Source organism: Apus apus, chromosome 4, assembly GCF_020740795.1.
Source record: "Apus apus isolate bApuApu2 chromosome 4, bApuApu2.pri.cur, whole genome shotgun sequence".
In the NCBI taxonomy this organism is placed as follows: Eukaryota; Metazoa; Chordata; class Aves; order Apodiformes; family Apodidae; genus Apus; species Apus apus.
In genome coordinates this window covers 34,813,601-34,833,712 of record NC_067285.1, presented here as the reverse complement: position 1 = coordinate 34,833,712, position 20,112 = coordinate 34,813,601, and the positions used below count along the sequence as shown (strand labels likewise).

General features: G+C 43.2%; 1 protein-coding gene across 2 annotated transcripts in view; it reads right to left on the bottom strand.

The window, feature by feature from the left end:
- Positions 1–2,387: 2,387 nt before the first annotated feature.
- Positions 2,388–20,112, bottom strand: part of MCU (mitochondrial calcium uniporter) — a 91,955-nt gene continuing 74,230 nt past the window's right edge. The window contains exons 2-8 of one of the 2 annotated variants that reach the window (XM_051618083.1): positions 17,104–17,173; positions 12,936–13,106; positions 11,938–12,042; positions 8,560–8,720; positions 7,891–8,094; positions 5,570–5,686; positions 2,388–4,381 (exon numbers count right to left, since the gene is read on the bottom strand). In XM_051618083.1, coding sequence (XP_051474043.1) covers positions 4,304–4,381; positions 5,570–5,686; positions 7,891–8,094; positions 8,560–8,720; positions 11,938–12,042; positions 12,936–13,106; positions 17,104–17,173 — 906 coding nt within the window. In that variant the 3' untranslated portion in view covers positions 2,388–4,303. The remainder of the gene's footprint in view (positions 4,382–5,569; positions 5,687–7,890; positions 8,095–8,559; positions 8,721–11,937; positions 12,043–12,935; positions 13,107–17,103; positions 17,174–20,112) is intronic. The other variant, XM_051618082.1, reaches the window with a different exon arrangement.

The following is a 20,112-nucleotide window of genomic DNA, read 5'->3' as shown; positions in this document are numbered from 1 at the left end:
GATCAGGGAGTGAACACAAGGTTGATGAAGCACGAGCAAACTCGACACAAGAACGTGCCATACCAAGACCCCATTAAAATCAGACAAGTACAGAACTCCTAGTGAAGAGCAGCAGTTACTTCCTTTCCCTCAGTGGAGCCCTGCGATGCAGAAGTTGGTGTTTTGAGAGTGTTTCTCCACAGAACCCAGTGTATTTTCCATGATCCTCCACTTGCAGATGGAGGATCTAGGGCACAGACTCAGTTGCAAAATGAGGCAGGGAGTAGGACCCAGCTTTTCCAAGTCCACAGAGCCACAAGGGTACAGCATAAGACCAGCTTCTCACATACTTCAGGGCTTAGATACACTGAAAGTTTTATTTCCATTCCTGTACTTTGCTTTTTGTCCCTTTGATGTCAGTATATAATTAATTTATTTTTTAAAGGGAATAATTGAAATCTCTTGCAAGAGGTAGAAAAATAGTTCAGACACAAACCTTCCTGTGTGAAAATGAAGTCATACAACGTGGCACAGAGGAATGCAGTTTGCAGAGATACAGCTCCCCACAAAAAACACAGCTGAGATGAAAATTGCTTCACTGGCTCCAAGACAGGGTAACTTGGCCAGCTTCACTTGACTGAGAGTGCCAAGGTCTGGTAGCCAACAGCAGCTTCAGAGCATCATGCAAATCCTCCTCGAACCAACAGTAAAGCATAAGAACTTGCAGAAAGGTGATCATCAGCAGTGCCTGCCAGGTCAGAAGGGTTACAGGGGAAAAGAAAAAAGGTCTCTCCTTTGCTTTTCAGGAAAGAGGAGCCACAAACACCTCTCCAGAGATAGAGCCTTGCAGGTAGGGCAAAGAGAGAACCTAATGCATTTCTCCAGGCAATTTTGGAATTGGAGCGTGCTTATTTGGAAGCTTCCTCCCAGAAAGAGAGGGAAGAGAGGTTCAGCAAATGAATAACAACATGGGTAGAAAAAGCTGCATCAGAACACTGCAGTGCACACAGCTGCTCACTCTTCACAGGATCCACAGCACACAGTGGCACATGAAGATTCAGGCAGCACTGCTGGCTCTTCAAGTGCTGCCAGTGGGACAGGACCCTGGTACCTGCCTGGCTCCTCAGCAGGAAAAACCCTACTGCCAGAGTTTGTCAGTGCCCATGTACAAGAGTGCCCATCAGGAGAGCCAACAAGCATCAGCCTCCCCTTCACTGTCAGCATTCAAGGGCAGCACAAGGAGAAGCACCAAGGTTTGAGGTTTGTGGCATGGCACCCACCCCCAGCAGAGACCACACATGCACTGGTGGTGCAGAGAGGAGGGAGGGAGCAATATTCTGGGGTACAGACTAACAAGACCCACCAGACAGCCTGTACCTCAGGGTACCATGGTAGGCTTTTATTTTACTCCTTTTCCCACATCATCTCTAGAACATAAAAGCATGTGCAGGAACAATTTTGTCACAGCATTTTCTTGCTTTGAAAATAGGGAGTGAGGTGCTGGATGTCAATGTCTTCTGTTCTTCTGGGTGCTAAAAAGGATGAGATCCTTATGCAACTGTTCCAAGCAATTTGTCTAGAGAGAGGGCAGCACCTGTACACAGCAGCAGAGCACAGGGTGCTTGGAGAAAGAGGGTTTGTCAGCACTGCTGAACTCAGTTTTAACAGTGATTAAAGGCAGACCACAGCAACTTCCAGCCCCTCCTGACTTCAAAAAACACAGGGCAGTGGTGACTGTTTTAAGAACTGGTAAATCATGGAGTATTATTATTTTTTTTTTAAACAGTCAATAGACATGATAAAAATCTTCTGGCACCAAGTGTCTCACCCTAACATCCCAAAGGTAGGGCAAAGTCCAGCCTGCTGGTTCCCAAAGTTCATGAACACACAACAGGTCACCAAGACACATCAGACCACTACCATTCAAGGGCTCAGAAAGGAAGTAACAGAAGCTTTTTCAAAACTTCAGTTTTCCTCCAAAACAGCACTTGAATGTCATGTAGAAATACACTGACACCACTTGGCACATTTCAGGTGGCTGGGCATTACGTGCCCATATATATTCTTATCCTACAATATATATTCTTATCTAGATTTTGTCAGCATCCACATGGGGCTACTATGCTGGTCAAACAAAGGCAGATCTTTGTTAGACCAAACATCTCTACCTCTACCTCACCACCTCAACTGCTCCTGAGATCCCTGTGTTAGGCAGCTAGGCATGGCAGCAGGATCTCCATCCAAGCTTCTTCAGGAAAGCTATTATCTGCATCACCACGGCCTCAGTGAGGTAAGGTCAAGAAGAAACCACCTAAACAAAAAGAAATGGAGGAAACTCAGGACAGAGTAGCCACATGGACAATCTTCTTACTTCAGCTGGGGAAAATAATGTTATTCAAGAGCACCGATTCAAAAATTGAATAGTTATTTATTGTTCCAGAAGTACATTGCTCTTTTATACATATTTCATAAATGATACAGGATTTTACACATGTTCAGGGTTTTTTTTTGTGTTTGGTTTTGTTTGTTTTTTTTTTAAAGAAGGACTTTTCTCCATGCTCCCTCCCTCATCCCAAACACACACCAAGGATTCAGCTACAGGATCGTGTTCATTTTTTTTCCCTTTAAAACTCACCACACAAACAGGATAAAACAGATTTAAAAAAAAAAATCACACAAGGTAATTGAAAGACAGAGGAAAAGGGGAAGGGAAAAAAAACAACCTAGAAACATGCACCCAGTCGGTCCAACATGCCATTGAGTGAGAAGAGGCAGCAATTCCAGCTGTGTTTCCACATCTGCAAGGCACCTGGCATCTAGTTAACACTGATTTGTTTTATTTCTTTCCTATTTTTTTAAAACATGGTTCTCCAAAGGAAAAAAAAAAGAGAAGCCTCTTTCCATGACACAGGAGCAGTAGTGAAACATGAAAAAAGCAGCCAGATTTTCCATATATAAAGCTGTGCCCTTCTCCCACCTTCATCCTGTCTCCACAGTATTTATCAGCAGGATGCTAAAACAGACTGACCTGCTCTGCATGAAGAGATGTTTTATCTGCTTAGAAATCAGCCAGCCTCGGCTAGAAGAGAGGGCAATGGGTTGACTTTCCTTCCTCTATTTCTTTTAGCTAAGATTAAAAGATGTCATTAGCCACTCCCAAGAAATTCTGACCTGTGGGCACAAAGTTCACTTAAAGCTACTTAAGTAGGGGGTAAGTAAGTGCTGGAGAACTGAAGTAGTTCTGTGTCTTGCACTGTGAGAGCCTCAGGCTTTCATAAAGCCTCTGGGCAAAGAAAATGCTTTGACCATATCTGAGACCTTTCATCTCGTGACACAAGCAGCCAACGATCACATTTAATTACTCCTTGTTCCAAAACTGTTCATTTAAAAGCAGGAAAACATGATTCTGCAACAGTTTCAAAATCCTTGAAGCCTTCATAATTTCATAGTCCAGGTGGCTATCAGACTTGGGGTAGGAAGAGGGGAATCTCCCTCTCTTAAGACTGAATATTAAAAAACTTCTCATGCAATGCTGCCATTGATTTCTAGAAGGAGCTCAAGGGCATTGGGACGCAGAGTTTATATAGTTATTATGGAATAATCCAAAAGATCAATTATCAGATGTCCAGAAGACAACTCATTCCTTCTCTCACTGGGCTACAACCCATCTGTGCTACAAATAAGCAAAGGAGGAAGTCAGTGGAGCACACGGGGTGGGCTGGGAAGGGGAAGCTCACGGTTTTCCAGTAGAAAGCAGTCTTGTAGGAACTTTATAAAAGAGACCAGGTCTGATCAGAAGTGTGCGTGTTAGTGGCCGTGGAGCACAGGTTCTGGTCACCAGGCATAGCTCCAGGTGGCTTGGATTCTTTGTTCTGTTTTTGTGGTGGGTTTTTTTCCCCCCCCCTCTCGCGTTTCGTTTTGAGAGAGAAAAAGAGAAATCTGAATCAGGTAAAGGAAAATTTAAAAAGCTGAGCAGGCTGCTGGTGTCTTATCAAGAGGCAGACCCTGCAAAGCTGGAAGAAGACAACCCCTACATCCCAGCATTACAATTCTCTTCCTTAACCCCCCCCAATCCTGTATTTGTACACAGTTGCCATTCATCTTTAAATACGACCGTTTAGGCTAAGCCCTTTTCAGAACTAACAATCCACAATGTCCCATCTTCAGATTTAAGAGATCCCCCCCCCTCCAGTCCTTTTGTCTTGATTAAAGGTAAAAACCCTCCACCCCCACACCACCTCCCAGCTTCCACCTGCAATGCTTTAATTAAAAAGGCAAGAGCTATGAACAGGTTTGTTGCCGGGGTTCAGAGCTTCTTTGCTGATCAGTCCTTCTCATCAATTTGCTGGATGGGCAGGTGAACCTGCAGTGGGTCTCGAAGCCTCTTAAGGTCCAATTCTGCCTAAAAGTAAAAGACACATGATAAAGAACAAGCTCTCAAACACACCTTTCCCCAATACCATTCACCTTTACAGAATGGAGAGCTTTTCCATCTTTCCTTGTTTTTCCTGTCCAGAAGGGAAGAGTTGAATTAAGTGCAACTGTCACAGGCTCATAGTTGGGAAAATGATTCTCAGCACTTACTGAAAGACCTTTGCTCTCTACTTCTCTAAACCTGTCTACATGCAGGAACATGGTAGGGAAGATGTGATCCTCTTAAACTCAATGGAACTTTTTTTAAAAACAAACAAACAACAAACCACGTAGATGAATGGGAATGGTTGATACTAGAAGAAAAGCTCCTTGAAAACACAGCCACCCAAGGGTATCTATATCAACACAGCATGGGAAAACCCAGAGGTCTTCCTGGGTTTTTTTCATGCCACCAGGAGAGCCTAGCCCTGAGCTCCCCTCTACTGCTTGTGCAGCTCCTTCTCCAAGGCAGAGGGAGAAGACATCTTGCCCTTGAGATCCTAACACAGTCACTTCCAGAGCCTAGAAATAAACAGAATGATAGGGAGCAGTGAAAAATAACATGGTAACTCTGCTTTTTCTGCTCATGCCAACCTTCTGCAGAAGGGCTCTCAGAAAGACAAGGAAAGATCTCTCTACCAGACTCCTTTACTGAACAGATCCTACAGTGCAGGCAGTCTGCCAAAAGGGTCTGTCTCTAGAACATGAGAAATGTGTCCCTGCTGCTTCTAACAACACAAGTCAATTTTTTGAACATTATTTTCCAGGACTGAAACCCAGTCCACTGAAGTACTATGTCAGGAAGACACAAACTGAATGGATGCAAGTCTTCATTCCTCACTAAACCCATCTGGTGTGTAGGAGCTGAGAAGAAAGGAAATCTTGAATTAGGCTCCTCTGAGGCATGAAGTGCCTGAAGCAACTCAAGGTTTGCCAGCAGTTTCTAAAAGGCCCTTACAGATAGATACAGGCAACCATTTCATGTTGATTTATACATTCAACAGTTCTATTCCTGGGCACATTAAAGTCAATTCAGTGACTGCACCAGGGCTGTGACAAGAAAATGGGCTGAAAGCTTAAGATACATCCATTCTTGTTTGAGGTGCATCTAACAATAGCAGCTAAGAACTAGTGAGCAGTGATTTCTTTGTATTATTTCTGGAAAAATTCTTGTTACCTGAGCAATTGCATCCTTGAGTTGATTGTATTTCTCTAGATCAAATCGTGTCTTTTTGGCTCCTTTATGGAAAAATAATAAGTACTGTCTGTCTCTGGCATCTGGATAAACATATTCCTAAAACAGGAGAGAAGACAGGAATAAAGCATGAACAGGACAACACAGAACACCATCAGCACAGTCTGTAGCAGGTGTGTTTTGGGAGGATGAGTAGTTTCTGTCAGTGAAACCACAAGACCAGGCAGCACTGTCTAAGCTCAGCCCATGTGGTTGGTGGGCTGACCCCAGCCAGCAGCTAAGCCTCCACCCAGTCACTCACCCACTCCCCCACAGCCAGATGGAAGATGATGATCAAAAGGGCAAAAACCAAGAACAAGAGGAAAGACAGTTTAATCAGTGAAGGAAAAAAAGCCCGTAAGAGTGATGACAAAAGCAATCACTCACCACCTCCCACCAGCAGACCAATGCCCAGCCAGTCTCTGGGCAACAGCTATTGTGGAGAACCTCCCCCCCCCAGTTTATTGCTGAACATGGTGATATGGAATGGAATACCCCAGTTCAGGTCAGCTGTCCTGGCTGTGTCCCCTCACAACACCTCACCCACCCCCAGTGTATTCCTGGGGAGGGGAGTAGAGACAAAACCAACCTCGATGATGTACAAGCACTGTTTAGAAACAGCAAAAACACTGGTGTGTTATCAGAACTGTTTTGGTCACAAATCCAAAACACAGCACCATACCAGCTGCTGTGAAGAACATGAACTCCATCCCAGCCAGAACCAGTACAGTCAGACATTTGCTTCCCTACTGGTATGTTACAGCCCAGCAGCAAGTTCCCATCCCCTCCCTCCTGTCCCCAAATGTGTGAATCCTTCCTTACAGAAAGAAAATAAAGTAACACATTTCAGGTTTTTAATACTGAGAAGTTTGAGGGGTGAAAGGGAAAAGGAAAAAAAACTATGAATACGGGAAGAAAACCTTAGTAAGATGGCCCTTACTCTTTTTTCTTAAGGTCATAAACATGCAGTGGCTAATTAAAGCAACAATAGTTGCTTATGAGTTCACCTCTCAATCAAGCTGCACAGGCAAGAACAAGAATCCAATCACAGAGCTTTTGCCAGGGATACTCTGCTGCAAAATGTCACAGCTTTTTGGAGCCTGCAGATAACTTGGAGCAGCTGAGCTGTTCACACCAGATCCCACATGGCTTGTACAAAGCACAGGTCTGCCTGCTGAAATTAACTCTCCCTTGCCCTGGAACATCACACAGCCTTTGTGGCTGGTGTGCACCCAATGATCAGGGCTGTCAGGAGGAGAAAAGCTGTATCCAGAGTCAAGCCATGCCTGAAACATGGATTTTAAGTCTGGAAGAAGGACTAGTTGCTATGGGTGACTAGAATAAAATATCAAATCAGAGTTGAGACATGGCAGAAGTTCCAACTGCACTTGGCAAGAAATACAGCAGGAGCCCTGACAGGGGCACGTGTGTCCTCAAGCCCCTGAAATGCTGCAGCTGCCAGAGCACTGGGATACCCACATCATCTCTTCTGGAGAGCTTGTCACAGCACAAGCTCCGAGTCCTCCCTCCCTCATTAATTAGATGGGATTCTGATGTCTGAACAGGAATGCAGAGACAAACCACATACTAGAAATCCACACAGACTCTACCACAACTACAAGAACCCAGGGAAGCACAGCTCCACTTTGTGCAAAGATGTTCCAACACTGGAACAGGTCTAGTTTTTAAAAGACTGGGAGCAAACAGACCTGGAACTGCACCATGGGGCAAGGATGCAAATAGATCTGGAACAGAGTCCAGACCTACAAAACACCTAAACAAAACTCTTTCCAATATGATCCCTGAACCTTTCTTGTCTCTTTAAAAAGGCCAGCATCTCATGTCAGAGAGGTGTGCTTCCCTGGAACTCAATAGGTACCTCACATACACATAGTTTGTTTGGGCTGCTAAGTCACAGCACTTGGAGGCTTTGGGTGCAAGTCCATGTGTGTGAGGCTACATGTATGTGCAGAAACCATTACCTGGCAACAGATGAACCTGTAGAGCTCAAGCAGTCAATCACAGAAGATAAAGAAGAATTTATGGTTAGACAAGCAGGAAATCAGCACTGGCCACCAGAAAACCCCACCACCACACACCACCATCCTGGACCACAAGTATTAAATCAAGTGGCATCTAGGTTGTGACAGAATGAAGAAGGGGCAAAGGAACTTTTATCAGGCAGAATGGTGCTGCTTATCAAGGGAGCAGAGCTCCAAGCAATTCTTCTATGGAAGCATCAAGGGCAGCACAACGGGTCCTACCTGGCGAGTCATTACGAAATAAGCATACATGGCCATGGCACTACCATAGGTGATGAAATAGGTGACTGGTTCCATAATGTCCCAAGAGTATTCCCACCAGGTCAGGCGGGCCAGAATCCCAAACTGAGTGGCCATGTAGGCCAAGCCTCCCCACAACACCAAGGTTGTCCTTTTCTCTGCTTTCCTGCTGAGCTCCATCCTTACCTGCAGGAGAGAGAAGCACATGCCTTGTATTCTCAATGATGTTAATATAATCAAGAGAGAAAGTAAAAACAACATCTTGCATTTATATTAAAATCTAAGTGGTTTGAGACATATGATGTGAGTCTAGGTCATGCAGACAAATCCAGACTTTTCCATCCATATCCTGCTGTCTCCATATTTCACAGCATGCTCTGGATAGCTTGCAAAGCTGCTTCTTTCTGTGTTCAGAGATGCTCTGTTGGATCAGCCCCAGTCTTTCTTTACTACCAAGCTCATGTCCAATTATATGAAGCAAAGAAACAAAATACTTCTACAGAAACAAACATGGCTTGGTGCACACCTAGGGAACCTTCTGCTTCAGTGATCTTAAAACTATTTGAAACATGCCAGGGAGCTAATGAAAACCTTGAAATAAATTCAGGCTGCATTTGGAGGTTAAGTAAAATACAATCAGAAACTTCTCACTTTTTCTAGTGGTGCTAGCTGCTCCTTCAGCTCCTCTAGTCTCCCTATCAGCTCCTTCTCTTTGTTCAGCTGGTGCTCCTCAATGCACAGGGCAGTATACAACTGCTGAACCAATGTCTTGACATCATTCAGCGTCGTTGCATTTTCATGGCTTAAGAGCTCTAGGAAAAAAAACCAACAACAACAAAGACACTGCTTTATATGCATTTATCCACAGAACTTCTGATGTACTCTTCAAAACCTGCTATTAATCTGCACAGGAAACACATGAAATTATCTTCTCAGCAAAGCAGCCTTTGGAAGAGCTCCAACACATTTAAGACAAGGCAATTTCTTAAAGAAAAAAGGCAAGGCTCTATCACTGGATATTCCTAAAATTTAATAAGAATAAGGAAAAGAGATACATGCTATTAACTTGCCTGATACCAACAGCTACTTCTGATGCAGATTTATATACAAGCCTCAAAGACAAATGAGCAACTAACCTAGTATGGATCCATCACACCAGCTGTCACAGACTACAGACCATCAGCAACCATAAATATTGGTAACAGCAACTGAAGATTTGGGGTTAGTGGCCCCAGAACATGCAGTCTTCTGATCATTATTTTGAGGACCAATCACAGAATCACAGAACCTTAGGGGTTGGAAGGGACCTGGAAAGATCATCTAGTCCAACCCCCCTGCCAGAGCAGGGGCACACAGAGCACATCACACAGGAACGTGTCCAGGGGGGTTTGAATGTCTCCAGAGAAGGAGACTCCACAGCCTCTCTGGGCAGCCTGTCCCAGGGCTCTGGCACTCTCACAGGAAAGAAGTTCTTCCTGATATTCACATGGAACCTCCTCTGCTCCAGGTTGCACCCACTGCCCCTTGTCCTGTCCCTGGACATCACTGAACAAAGCCTGGCTCTGTCCTCCTGACACTCACCCTGAACATATTTGTAAACACTGATGAGGTCGCCCCTCAGCCTCCTCTTCTCCAAGCTCAAGAGACCCAGCTCCCTCAGCCTTTCCTCATCAGGGAGATGTTCCACTCCCTTCAGCATCTCTCTGGCTCTGCCCTGGACTCTTTCCAGCAGTTCCCTGTCCTTCTGGAACTGAGGGGCCCAGAACTGGACACAATATTCCAGATGTGGCCTCCCCAAGGCAGAATAGAGAGGGAGAAGAACCTCCCTTGACCTACTAACCACCCCCTTTCTAGCACACCCCAGGATGCCACTGGCCTTCTTGGCCACCAGGGCACATTGCTGGCTCATGGTCACCCTCCTGTCCACCAGGACCCCCAGGTCCTTTTCTCCTGCCCTGCTCTCCAGCAGCTCAGCTCCCAACCTGTACTGGTACCTGGGGTTGTTCTTCCCCAGATGCAAGACTCTACACTTGCCCTGGTTGAATTTCATCAAGTAGGAATTGTTTCCTAACACTCTGTGAGCAGCCCCCTGCTGTGCTGCCTACAGGGCAATGAAATTCTCTCTCAAAGTATATATTGAAATAGAGACAGTAATAGGGCCACTAACCAAAATGCCTCTATCCCTGCATTTCAACACAAAGAGGATTCCTAAAGGAAATCAATCTGTAAAAGACTTGTGACTAGTGGCATTATATTACACACTCCATACAGAAATAAAAACAAGTCTCAAATTACAGGAAAAAAAACCTTGACATTAGCCAAATAAAGTAATACTTTTAAAAATCACTTTCCTAGCATGCTCAGTCTTGTGCCTTAGGTGATCTTCTCAAAATATAATGTTACCAGTGCACAAAAAGCTATGGACTGCTTCAGTTTTAACACGAGCAGCTGGAGGGAAAGAAGTGACTCAGTTTCCTGTGCCAAGGCACGCAGAAAGCACAACACCCCCCCCCCACAAAGGGCTCCTGTTCCCCCAGGAAGAGAAAAAAAAACACCCAAGTGTTCCTCCTGAACTGACCAGCCAAAAGTACATTTGTATTTAGCATTAGTGTTGTGGCATTTTCATTTCAAAATAAACAGGGCAACGTGGTAAAAATGGAAACACAAGAGCTGAAAAATTTAACAGCACTAATCTCAGTGCCTATTTATGGGCACATTCATTTTAATACAAGCTAACTATAGAAATGTCTTTGGCAAATGAATCAGAGGCAGCAATTTCATGTAACCTAGGTGATCCCAGAGCTCACCTACCAGTGCACAGCAGAGGTATCATGCAAGAGAGCTAACCAAAGAGCTAACCACACTGACCCACTGACAAAGACTTGCCTCTCTCAACAAGGGGATGTATGAATTGCCTTACCAAGCAGTTTCTCCAGTGCAGAAACAGACACCATGTTTGCATTCTCATTTAGCTGTATTAAAAATCAGAGACTAGACCAGCTAGGCTTGACACAATCACCTGCTCTCAGGGACTAAGAGCTGGGAAAGACACCTTTTTAAAATCTTCTCTGGCTTACAGTGTCTTTTAAGTGTGTGAACACACCACATTCATGACCTAGAGCACAGGGGTGAGAGCAGAGAGTAACTTGTGTGATACCCAGCAATTTAGATTTCCAGCCTTAATGGACAATTCTCTGTTAAGGTTCTTTTAAGAAGTCTGGAAAAAGACCCCTCTAGTGGAGGTCAGTCTAACCCACTGATAGGGGAGAAAAAAAACAAACACAACATCTCACCAATGCTGCACTCCCAATTCCAGAGTCTCCCACATACTAAGGACAAGTGGAGAATGACTAGATGGTAGTTGAAAATGCCCAGTTCCTGCCTCCATCAGGAACCTTGGAGAGTGTTAAAATCTCCTTTCAAGTTCTCACATCCAAAGCCTATTACTTGAAAGGATTTTCTTATTGATGCAAAATAGTTTGGTTTCCCTTCCTGTTTAATTCTTTGTAATGTAACCTTGCAAAACCACTGCCATCTATTTCATTGTTTGTTACCTAATTAGGTTTCAATGTTTAATTGCAATATTCAAAGTGCCACACTTATAAGGAAACCATGTTGTCAGGTAAGGGAACGATTTATTCTTCCAAATCAGATAATGTAATTCTCAATCTAATTCCCATTTTGCATTGTACCAATTCAGAATGAGTTAAATTAAATTACTTCTCAGTAATTAGAAGAAAATTCAGAAAGAAAAATCACAAGTTGCAAGAAATCACATTTTTTTAATTTAACACTTTTGAGGGGGAGGACTGGCTTTGAGCAGAATGAATATTTGTCTTCCCTCACTGACTGCTCTGATTACTTGGATATCACTAAATTAGACCACAAGAGCATGATTAGAAACTGCAAGGCTTCCTTTAGAAAGAACATTTGATGTTCTCAAACAAGTTAATAAAGCATGCTGCAATCACCCAGGGAACTGAACATTGAAAGGTATTGCTGATGTTTACCAGAAGGTGGCTGGTTTACCTCTCTTTGGTGGTCTAACATGGTATGTGACATCATTAATGCTCAGTTTGAAGTCATCCAGCAGGAGCAAATCTATGCCTGTGGAGGAGGCGACACGTGTGCCATCTGCAAGGCAAACAGACAACTCATTCAGCAGCAGAAAAACCACCCAAATGTGGCTAAGCAAGTTCCAATGCCATCCCAAATCCAGTCGTTGGACTTCCACACGTTCCCACACACAATACTCTTTGTCCAGACAGATACACAGACTGGGAGGCCTTAGGTGGCAAATACTAGCTGAGCTACCTATGCTTTTCTAAACTTGTGATATTTTGGGTCATCTTGTAAAAAGCAGTTCCCTTCATCCCATATTCTTTGAGTGTTTTACTATGTTTTGCAACACAATCCACTTAAGGGACCTTCACCTCTCCACACCAGCATTTAAATAGTAATTTCTACCTCTGATGTCAGGCAGCTTTGACATCACTCACCTAGCAGCCACCTCCCTCCCAGCCAAGACTTTTAAGGAAATATCTGCTTTGATGACACTTGTAAGACACCTTCATGATGTTTCAGAGCTTTGGTGGCCAGCAGACACACAGCAATTGAGCAAAAAAAAAATTACATTGAGTGAAACACGACCGAGTTTTCATAGCTAAGCAAGATACTGTTTGCCTTTTACACCTTTATACTCAATTCCTGACAAATTGATGAGAACTTCTACACGGGTTACATCTTTCCTACTGAATAGTAGGAAACTCAATGAAAACCACCTCCATTAAGACTGATGTCTATCAGCTAAGCATTAGGAATGTTTTTCTCCTCCTCCACTCTACAGTCTGATCTCCTTGGCAGACCTAACCACGCAAGGATAGCTAACAATAGTCTTACTCCAGGAATGGCATTTCTACCTTCTGCTTTTTCAACTTGCACCCTCACCAGCTTTCACTTACAAAGCAAAAGGCTGGGTGTAAATAGCTGGCAAGCATGTAAATCAATTAGCTTGTGAACAACAGTACCTGCTGAGTAGATTGCCACCCGATCGATGCCTCGGTCCTCTGCTCGCAGCTGTTGTAAGAACACACCAACAGAGTCTGAGATGGGCTTAAGTGTGAACTGGCAACGTTCACGCCGGGATGGAAGGCTCACAGAAATCACAGGTAACCCATTGTGGTAAACCACTGTCACTTCTACAAAGAAGAGACAAATACAAGTTCAAATAACAGACCTTCTCAGAACGGGGCTGTATCGGTCCCACGATGACAAGATGAACGTGAAAGAGTTTAAATTTTTGGTTCATCTGTTATGAAGAGACGTGTCCATCAGGGAGAAAATACAGGATGTCAGAGATTTTCACTCTCATTAACGTGGCAATGTCTGTTAAACCTCCTGTGCTTTGTGGAAAAGCAGAAGACATTGACCCTCATCACAAAAACATTTACACTAAAGGCAGCACGATATCTAAAAGCCACAACATGGCAGCACAGTATGTTTTGATGAGTTTTTTAGACTATGGAAGACAAAACACTGCAATTTATCAGGATGTATAGCCCAGAAGATAAAGGCAGACTGTATATTAGGAAACTTCAAGGGAAAAGCTACTTCAAACTTTTTTTATTCTTGCTTAGTTCTGGTTTCCTCCTCTTTGTCCTAAGGCAAAAAATATTTAAGAGAACTGTCAGGAGCAGGAGGTTGTAGGAAAAAGGCTCAGAGTTTAAGCTCCAAGGTCACTTCATCTAAAATTCATGGGATCGATATAGTGTGTACTTCAGAAGTCAGACAGCACTTCTCAGGTGTAGATAAAACATTTTCTCTTTCTTTTGTGCTTTGTCAAGAGTGTTCCTCAGGATTTCAGTGCACCTTTCTAAAATTCTTGGTAGTGACCTGTATGAACTGTAAGCTATTTATTATTTCACTGCCAGGGAGACAACCCACTGTGTGCTTCAGGACATCCATACATAGAAAACAGGATTGAAGAGTTCACATTCCCTAAGCCCTCTACTGAGTCACAAACAGTTGAAATTTTCTCCCAGTGCAGTAGTTGCTAAGATATAGCAGCACACCTAAAAATTATTCACTTTAGATTGCTGCCTATTTTTCTTACGTAAAAGTTCCAGGTCTTTTTTATTGCAGAGAGCATTTGCCATGTCTCAAGCCACCCACACTACACCTGGCTTTGTATTCCCACGTCTTGTAGCTTTGGCCAGCTACACGAACCATGCTTAAAATTCATCCAACTCCTGCATTGACATGCCAAGTCAGTTTAAGCAGCTCACATCAAAAATTAGTTGGTCAAAGCAGTCAACGCAAGTAGAAATGGAAGCAAATAATATAACTTTAGCTACCAAAGGGAGTTGTTTCTCAGCATGCTACTGCTCAGGAAGTTTGGTCACCAATAGTCTTTATAGTTGCCCTGTCAGTGATCTGCTGCCAGATGATGAACTTCTTTATCTCAGGATCATTTGCTTATTAGGGTGAGTCTTGGGGCAACAAGCCTTTCTGAAAAGTGAGGCTCAGGGATGCTGAGAAAGGTGGCACCCAGTGCCCTTCTATAATGCCAGAAGAGTTCTCTTGAGCTTCTGAGTTGACTGTCACATGCAGCAAAATATACTCTATTTAGCAGTATTTAGTAAAATGTACTAAAACATACATGTTCAGTTCATGAACTGAACCAAGCATCCCAAGGCTTTTTCTTATGTCCTCTTCATCCTTATGTCATCTTTAAAGACCAGGTGAAAGTGACCAAGTATCAACATCTAAAAAATGACTAAAGCATCTCAAGAGGCCCCAGGGTTTGGAAGCCTAGAAATGCCTGTTCTCGAGACTCAGACACATGACAAGATTTTGGTAGGTTTAGTGTTTTGAAGCCTCAAACTCAGAGAGACAGTCAGATATTTACTGGGAAAAAAAAAAATTGAACCAACTGTCAGTTTGGACAGTTAGACGGGTTTTCAAGCTCCTTATCAGCAGCTATGAGGACACCAGCTATTAGATTTTTCATTCTTTCACTCAAGTATTTCATCAAGAATCTGGTAAGAAATAGACCAACATTAACTACACTTGTGATACCAGTCTCCAAAGAAATGATCAATATGTTAGGAGCTTAAAACAACCACTTAAGTATGGAATGAACTGGTGCTGTGAGCAGCATATACAACATTAACTTATGCACTGCTTACATAACCACAAGACATGAAAAACATTATTTAAAATGCTACCTTGATGATAGAGGCACTGAGCCAGCTTATTGTGCAGCAGAAGAGAGAACAGCATTTGCACCAGCACTGTTCGGGGTATCCCCGTTGGCACAGCACAACAAGGGCAGCTCCAGGACTGCCAGCACCAGCCCTGTTGTATTTTAACCCTCCCCAGACCTGATGGAGACCACAGTGATCAACTTTGGTGCAGTCTGACCCACTGCAGTCAGCAGGTAACACACACAAAAGCACTCCACGGGATTTCCAGCCTAGGCCAAGTGTTAAAGACCAAATTCTTTCCCCTCAGAGGACTGTCTCAGTAGGTCTGGAATTACAACTGGCTTAAGCTTTCCTTACAAAAAACTTGTAATTTTCTAGCCCAATTCACTGGAGAAGAAAGTCCATAATTCCAGTTTGATCTTCTCATCACCTCCCACACAAGTGATGTCTGGTCATATTTTTACTGCATCAGAGAGGAAAGAGCTCAGAGGCAAATAAAAAAAAAAAAGAGGAAAAAATCCAAAGGACATGTCAATAACACAAACCTAACAGACAGCAACAGACAGCTCCAGTAAAAGTTATTAACAAGACACTGTGATATGGCTGGCTGCCTTGCTCTCCACTGCTCTGACAGCCCTGTGGATTGCCTGCATGAGGGCAACTACAAGTTACTAAGTGGACAAAGCATTCTGGCATTTCACTAATTATAGAGCTAACATTTTGGCCAATCTTAACCAATTAAATTTTAAGACAGAATTTAAACATACAGGACAAGTGAAAGAAAGTAACTGGATAGAAGTATAGTTCACTTACATGTACAGAAACCTACAACCTGGCCAGGAATGCTGCTAAATAACACCAGAGAGGATTTTAAAAGCTTTACATGCTATATGATATGAATTGAGATATGAATTGATCAAAGCACCACAAGGTTTTCACTCAACCAGTATGTGCAGCAGTAACAGGTCATTAATATTTGTTAAAGATTTCTGTTCTGATGTAAGAACAGCTTTAAGCAACACATTTGGCCAAAACAAGGTACAGTAAAAAACTATAACGTGGCCAAAGAAGTCAGTGTTGAACATTTACTACTGGTAAAGGTGAAGTTATTGGAAGAATAACAGGAGAAATATTCAAGCACAATATGAGAAGTACAATCAAAGCAGGCAAGTAGCTACACACATTATCCTCTCACCCTTTCATTCATCCTCTATACTTGTACCTACTTAAGCCTTCAGGTTTTTATTTTGAGCTCCCCACAGCAGTCATGTTCTCTTTGTGTTTACATGCAGTCACTAGCCTGGCAAGGGAAGCAATGCTGACAGAGCCTTTTATTGGCCTTCAGGCTTTATTAACAAGCCTTAATGGGGAGAGGCTCCACTAACCACTTGTGTCAGTCAGCATAAGTGCTCTAGTCCTTGCCCACAGCATGCAGACATTAAGCAGGCAGAGATCTCAAAGCTGGCTGTTTCCTCTTTGCATTCTGGCAGACAGAGGTTGTTCAAGTTCCACCAGCACATTCTTTTGCCTTGATGTTATGACCACCTTATCAAAAAAGCTTAATGTCTGAGCTGCCCCAGAATCGAAATCAAGGGGGGAAAGTTGCTTTACAACTTCATCACTTCAGCAAAACAGTGCAAGTAGTTGCACTTCCATGACATCCAGGAAGTTGACAGGGCACACAGAGTGCCCTGAAAAGCAGGCATCACACAGACCTCACAGCCACATCAGGAACAAATCTGGCAAAAAAATGTGGACAGTTGCACGCAGTTACATCTTTCCTTACAAAGCCAGCTGGGTTTTGTAAGGACAGCCACCAGAAAAGTTGAACATTTCCTGAATTCTTCTTGACTTTGTTCTCTGTCACTTCCTTAGCTCAAAACTGGATTAGCTACTCGCCCCAAAAGCCTCCACCAGAAAAAGGGGGACAGGGAACAGGGGGTTAAGGAAGTCAGAAGTGAGCCAAGAGTTTCTCCACGTCAGTACTCACCATCAGAGGGCACTACTGTACTGCAATAGACCACCCTCACGCTCTGCCAAGGAGAAAGCCTCTGGTGCACCTAAGAAAACACAAGCGCAGCAAAAAGGACAAATATTCAGTGCCGCTCGTCTGGCAGAATCACAGCCCGGTGCCACCTCCTGCCCCCCTCCCGCCATCCCCTGCCCCAAATGCCTGTGCGAGGCATTTCCTCCCATCCACCGCAGGGGCAGCCACAAATCAGGAGCCCCTGCTGAGAACCCTCTTCTCTGACCATCTGTCACCCAGGAGGGTTCCCCCCCTCAGCCAAGTTCACCTCTCCACACCTCAACGCACACGGTTTAAAGGGAGAATGTATAACAGAACAGCTGTCTTTTTTTAATATAAAACGCATTTTTAAAAGCCACGTTGTAGTCGATCAGTTCTAAGAAATCAATTCAGCTTGCTACTCAGACATGCAAAGTAAAAATCACACATCATCAGTCTTTTGGGGTTAAATAACAACATTTGAGCATGACAGCAAGGGAGGGTTAAGTGGAGATTAAGAGGTTCATTCCCTTTCCTGTGCTGACATGTTTTCTTCGTCTTATCCTTGCAGAGAGAGAAGTCAAACTTGGTGATACAAGTAGTAAACATGCCAGGTGATAGAAAAATATATACAGCAATATAAAAATAGTGATACTGACCCATTAAAAAAAATGCCCAATAAGAAAACACACAGAAGGTTTGAATGTTCTGCAACCTTGGCAAGGGACTAATTCGTTATGAAAACCTAAAATGAGGCTGATTTAAAGTCTGTCTTCCAGGCTAAGTCACACCAGTTACATACTAACCCTCCTTCAATACTGAGATGACAATCTTGGCAGAGAAAAGCCCGATTTAAAAAAAAGTCTAAGGCACAAAACCAGGTCTCATCTGTCTATGGTGTATGTATTTGAGCCACCAGCACTCAGATTTTTCAGCAGCTGCAAACCAATATGGGCATCCCTGTGGTCTGGGATTTTGTTGGTTTCCAAAAGACAACTGCCAACCCTGCATTTCTGTAAAGGTATCTCACAGGTAGGGCTTTTTTTAAATTTCTAGTGGAAGTTTGCAAACAAAACCCAGGCTGTTGATTATTTCTCTGCCAAATTGTCCAGACCTCCGTGTTTTGTTTTCAATAAGCTACTTAAAATAGCTTTATCTGCTACTTCTGAAGCCTGCTATGCAAGGAGATGATGGTTTCAACTACACTAGTCTTTATTGAAAGCAGGACCTATGGCCCATGTGGTCAGTGCACTGACAGCTCTGGAAATCACCCTCATTTGTGCTGTATTTACACTCCATTTCTCTCAGCCTTGACAATGAAAAAATCAGTCATGTCACTTACAATTTTCTTCCTTGCACCTGCATTTTCAGGTTCCCAGAGTTGAGTCACATAGCAGCTTACAGTAAAAAAAAGAAAGAACTGGACATTAAAACAGCTCTAACTCAACTTCCTTGGGAAGTTGCATGGCTTGGGAAAAGTAACGTTCTTTAAAAAAAAAAGAAAACCCTTCAGTGTTGGGAGCCAAAGGGCAAATTTGTCTTTTTACTTTTGAAAAACAGCAAGTCTTCTGGATGGACAAACATGCATGTTCTACTACTGAACAACCAGAAATGCCTCCCCCCACCCCCTCCACCTAAAGAAACACAGGTTTAAAACCCAAAAAAACACCCCAAGAACACCACAGAGAGCCTCACTCCCTGGACAAATCAGGCTCCACTCTCTTGGCATCACTATAATACAATGGAAACAGTCAGAAGGTTCAGTGATCAGAAGCATGCAAGCTAGTTTTCAAAACCAAATTGCACTTAAGGAAGAGAAGCCTCTAGAGGAAGCTTAAAAAAAGACCTTTTCCTATTTGAAGCAATTTCAATTTTAATCCTTCTAAAAATAGTGTCAGAGCAGATACAATAGCAAGTGGTCAGAATTTATACAGTGAGACACAAAGCCTCCTGTCAGGGAGCACTACCACAAAGCACTGTTTACATACTCATTTTATCCAATCCTGTGGCAGAGCTGGCACTTTCAGACATGTGCTTTTCACTGCTTTAATCTTCCCTTTTACATGGCATTATCACCTAATTTTGAAATACTGCACACCACGAGCCTGCCTTGCTACAAGATTTGCCTGAAAATACAGTAGCAGTTTTTCAGAAAATCCTAAAAGCCACTAAAAACCCAGCCTTATGCCATTACAGACCAGTTATATATAAATGAAAGATTATCAGCCAGCATCTGCAAAGACTTCACCTTAAAGCCATGAGCATTTGACAGGTACAAGCTAGCTCCAGAATTCTCCTGCCCTCACACAATACAGGCAGGGACACATGAAAAGCAAAAACGGGTCGAAAACCAGAACACATTGGGTGACTCAAAAAGCTGAGGTGCCTCCAGATTTAACCTCTGACAATTCTTTCACCTTGGTCCAGGTCTGAACCAACTCTTATATTTCATTAACCCCAGAGCAAGACGCTGCCATGATTTTTTACAGAATGAGATGCTGGTGAAACTATACCTATCTTTTACTCCTGCAGTTCTGAACTGCACCTTGCTGCTGTTAGGAATTTTATTTAAGAAAACAGTCTCCACTGGTTAGGTACAGGAAAAAAAAAAAGGAACAAATGAACTCAAAGTCAGCAGAGACCTGAATGCCATCTCCTGTCATCAAAGGTTACTGAGAGCTTAAGAAATCATCCATCATTTTTAGTCTTGAAGGGTGGCTGTTGTTTTAAAACTGAAGTGGAGAGAAGTGCCTGTATCCTTTATCCCATGTCTGCAATTCAACAGCTTCGTGCAGAAATGAACCAGAAGAGCTGAAACATGGGACTAAAGCATTGTGGATTGGAGGAGAGGAACTTGTTTCTAGGTTTGTTCACCAGATTCATGATGGTCGTTTGCCTGCAGACAGTCAACAACTCACCGCCTCAGCAAAGAAGTGCTGAATAACTACACAAAGGTTGCAGGTGAGACAGACTTTTCCATCACTTCTGAAGTCG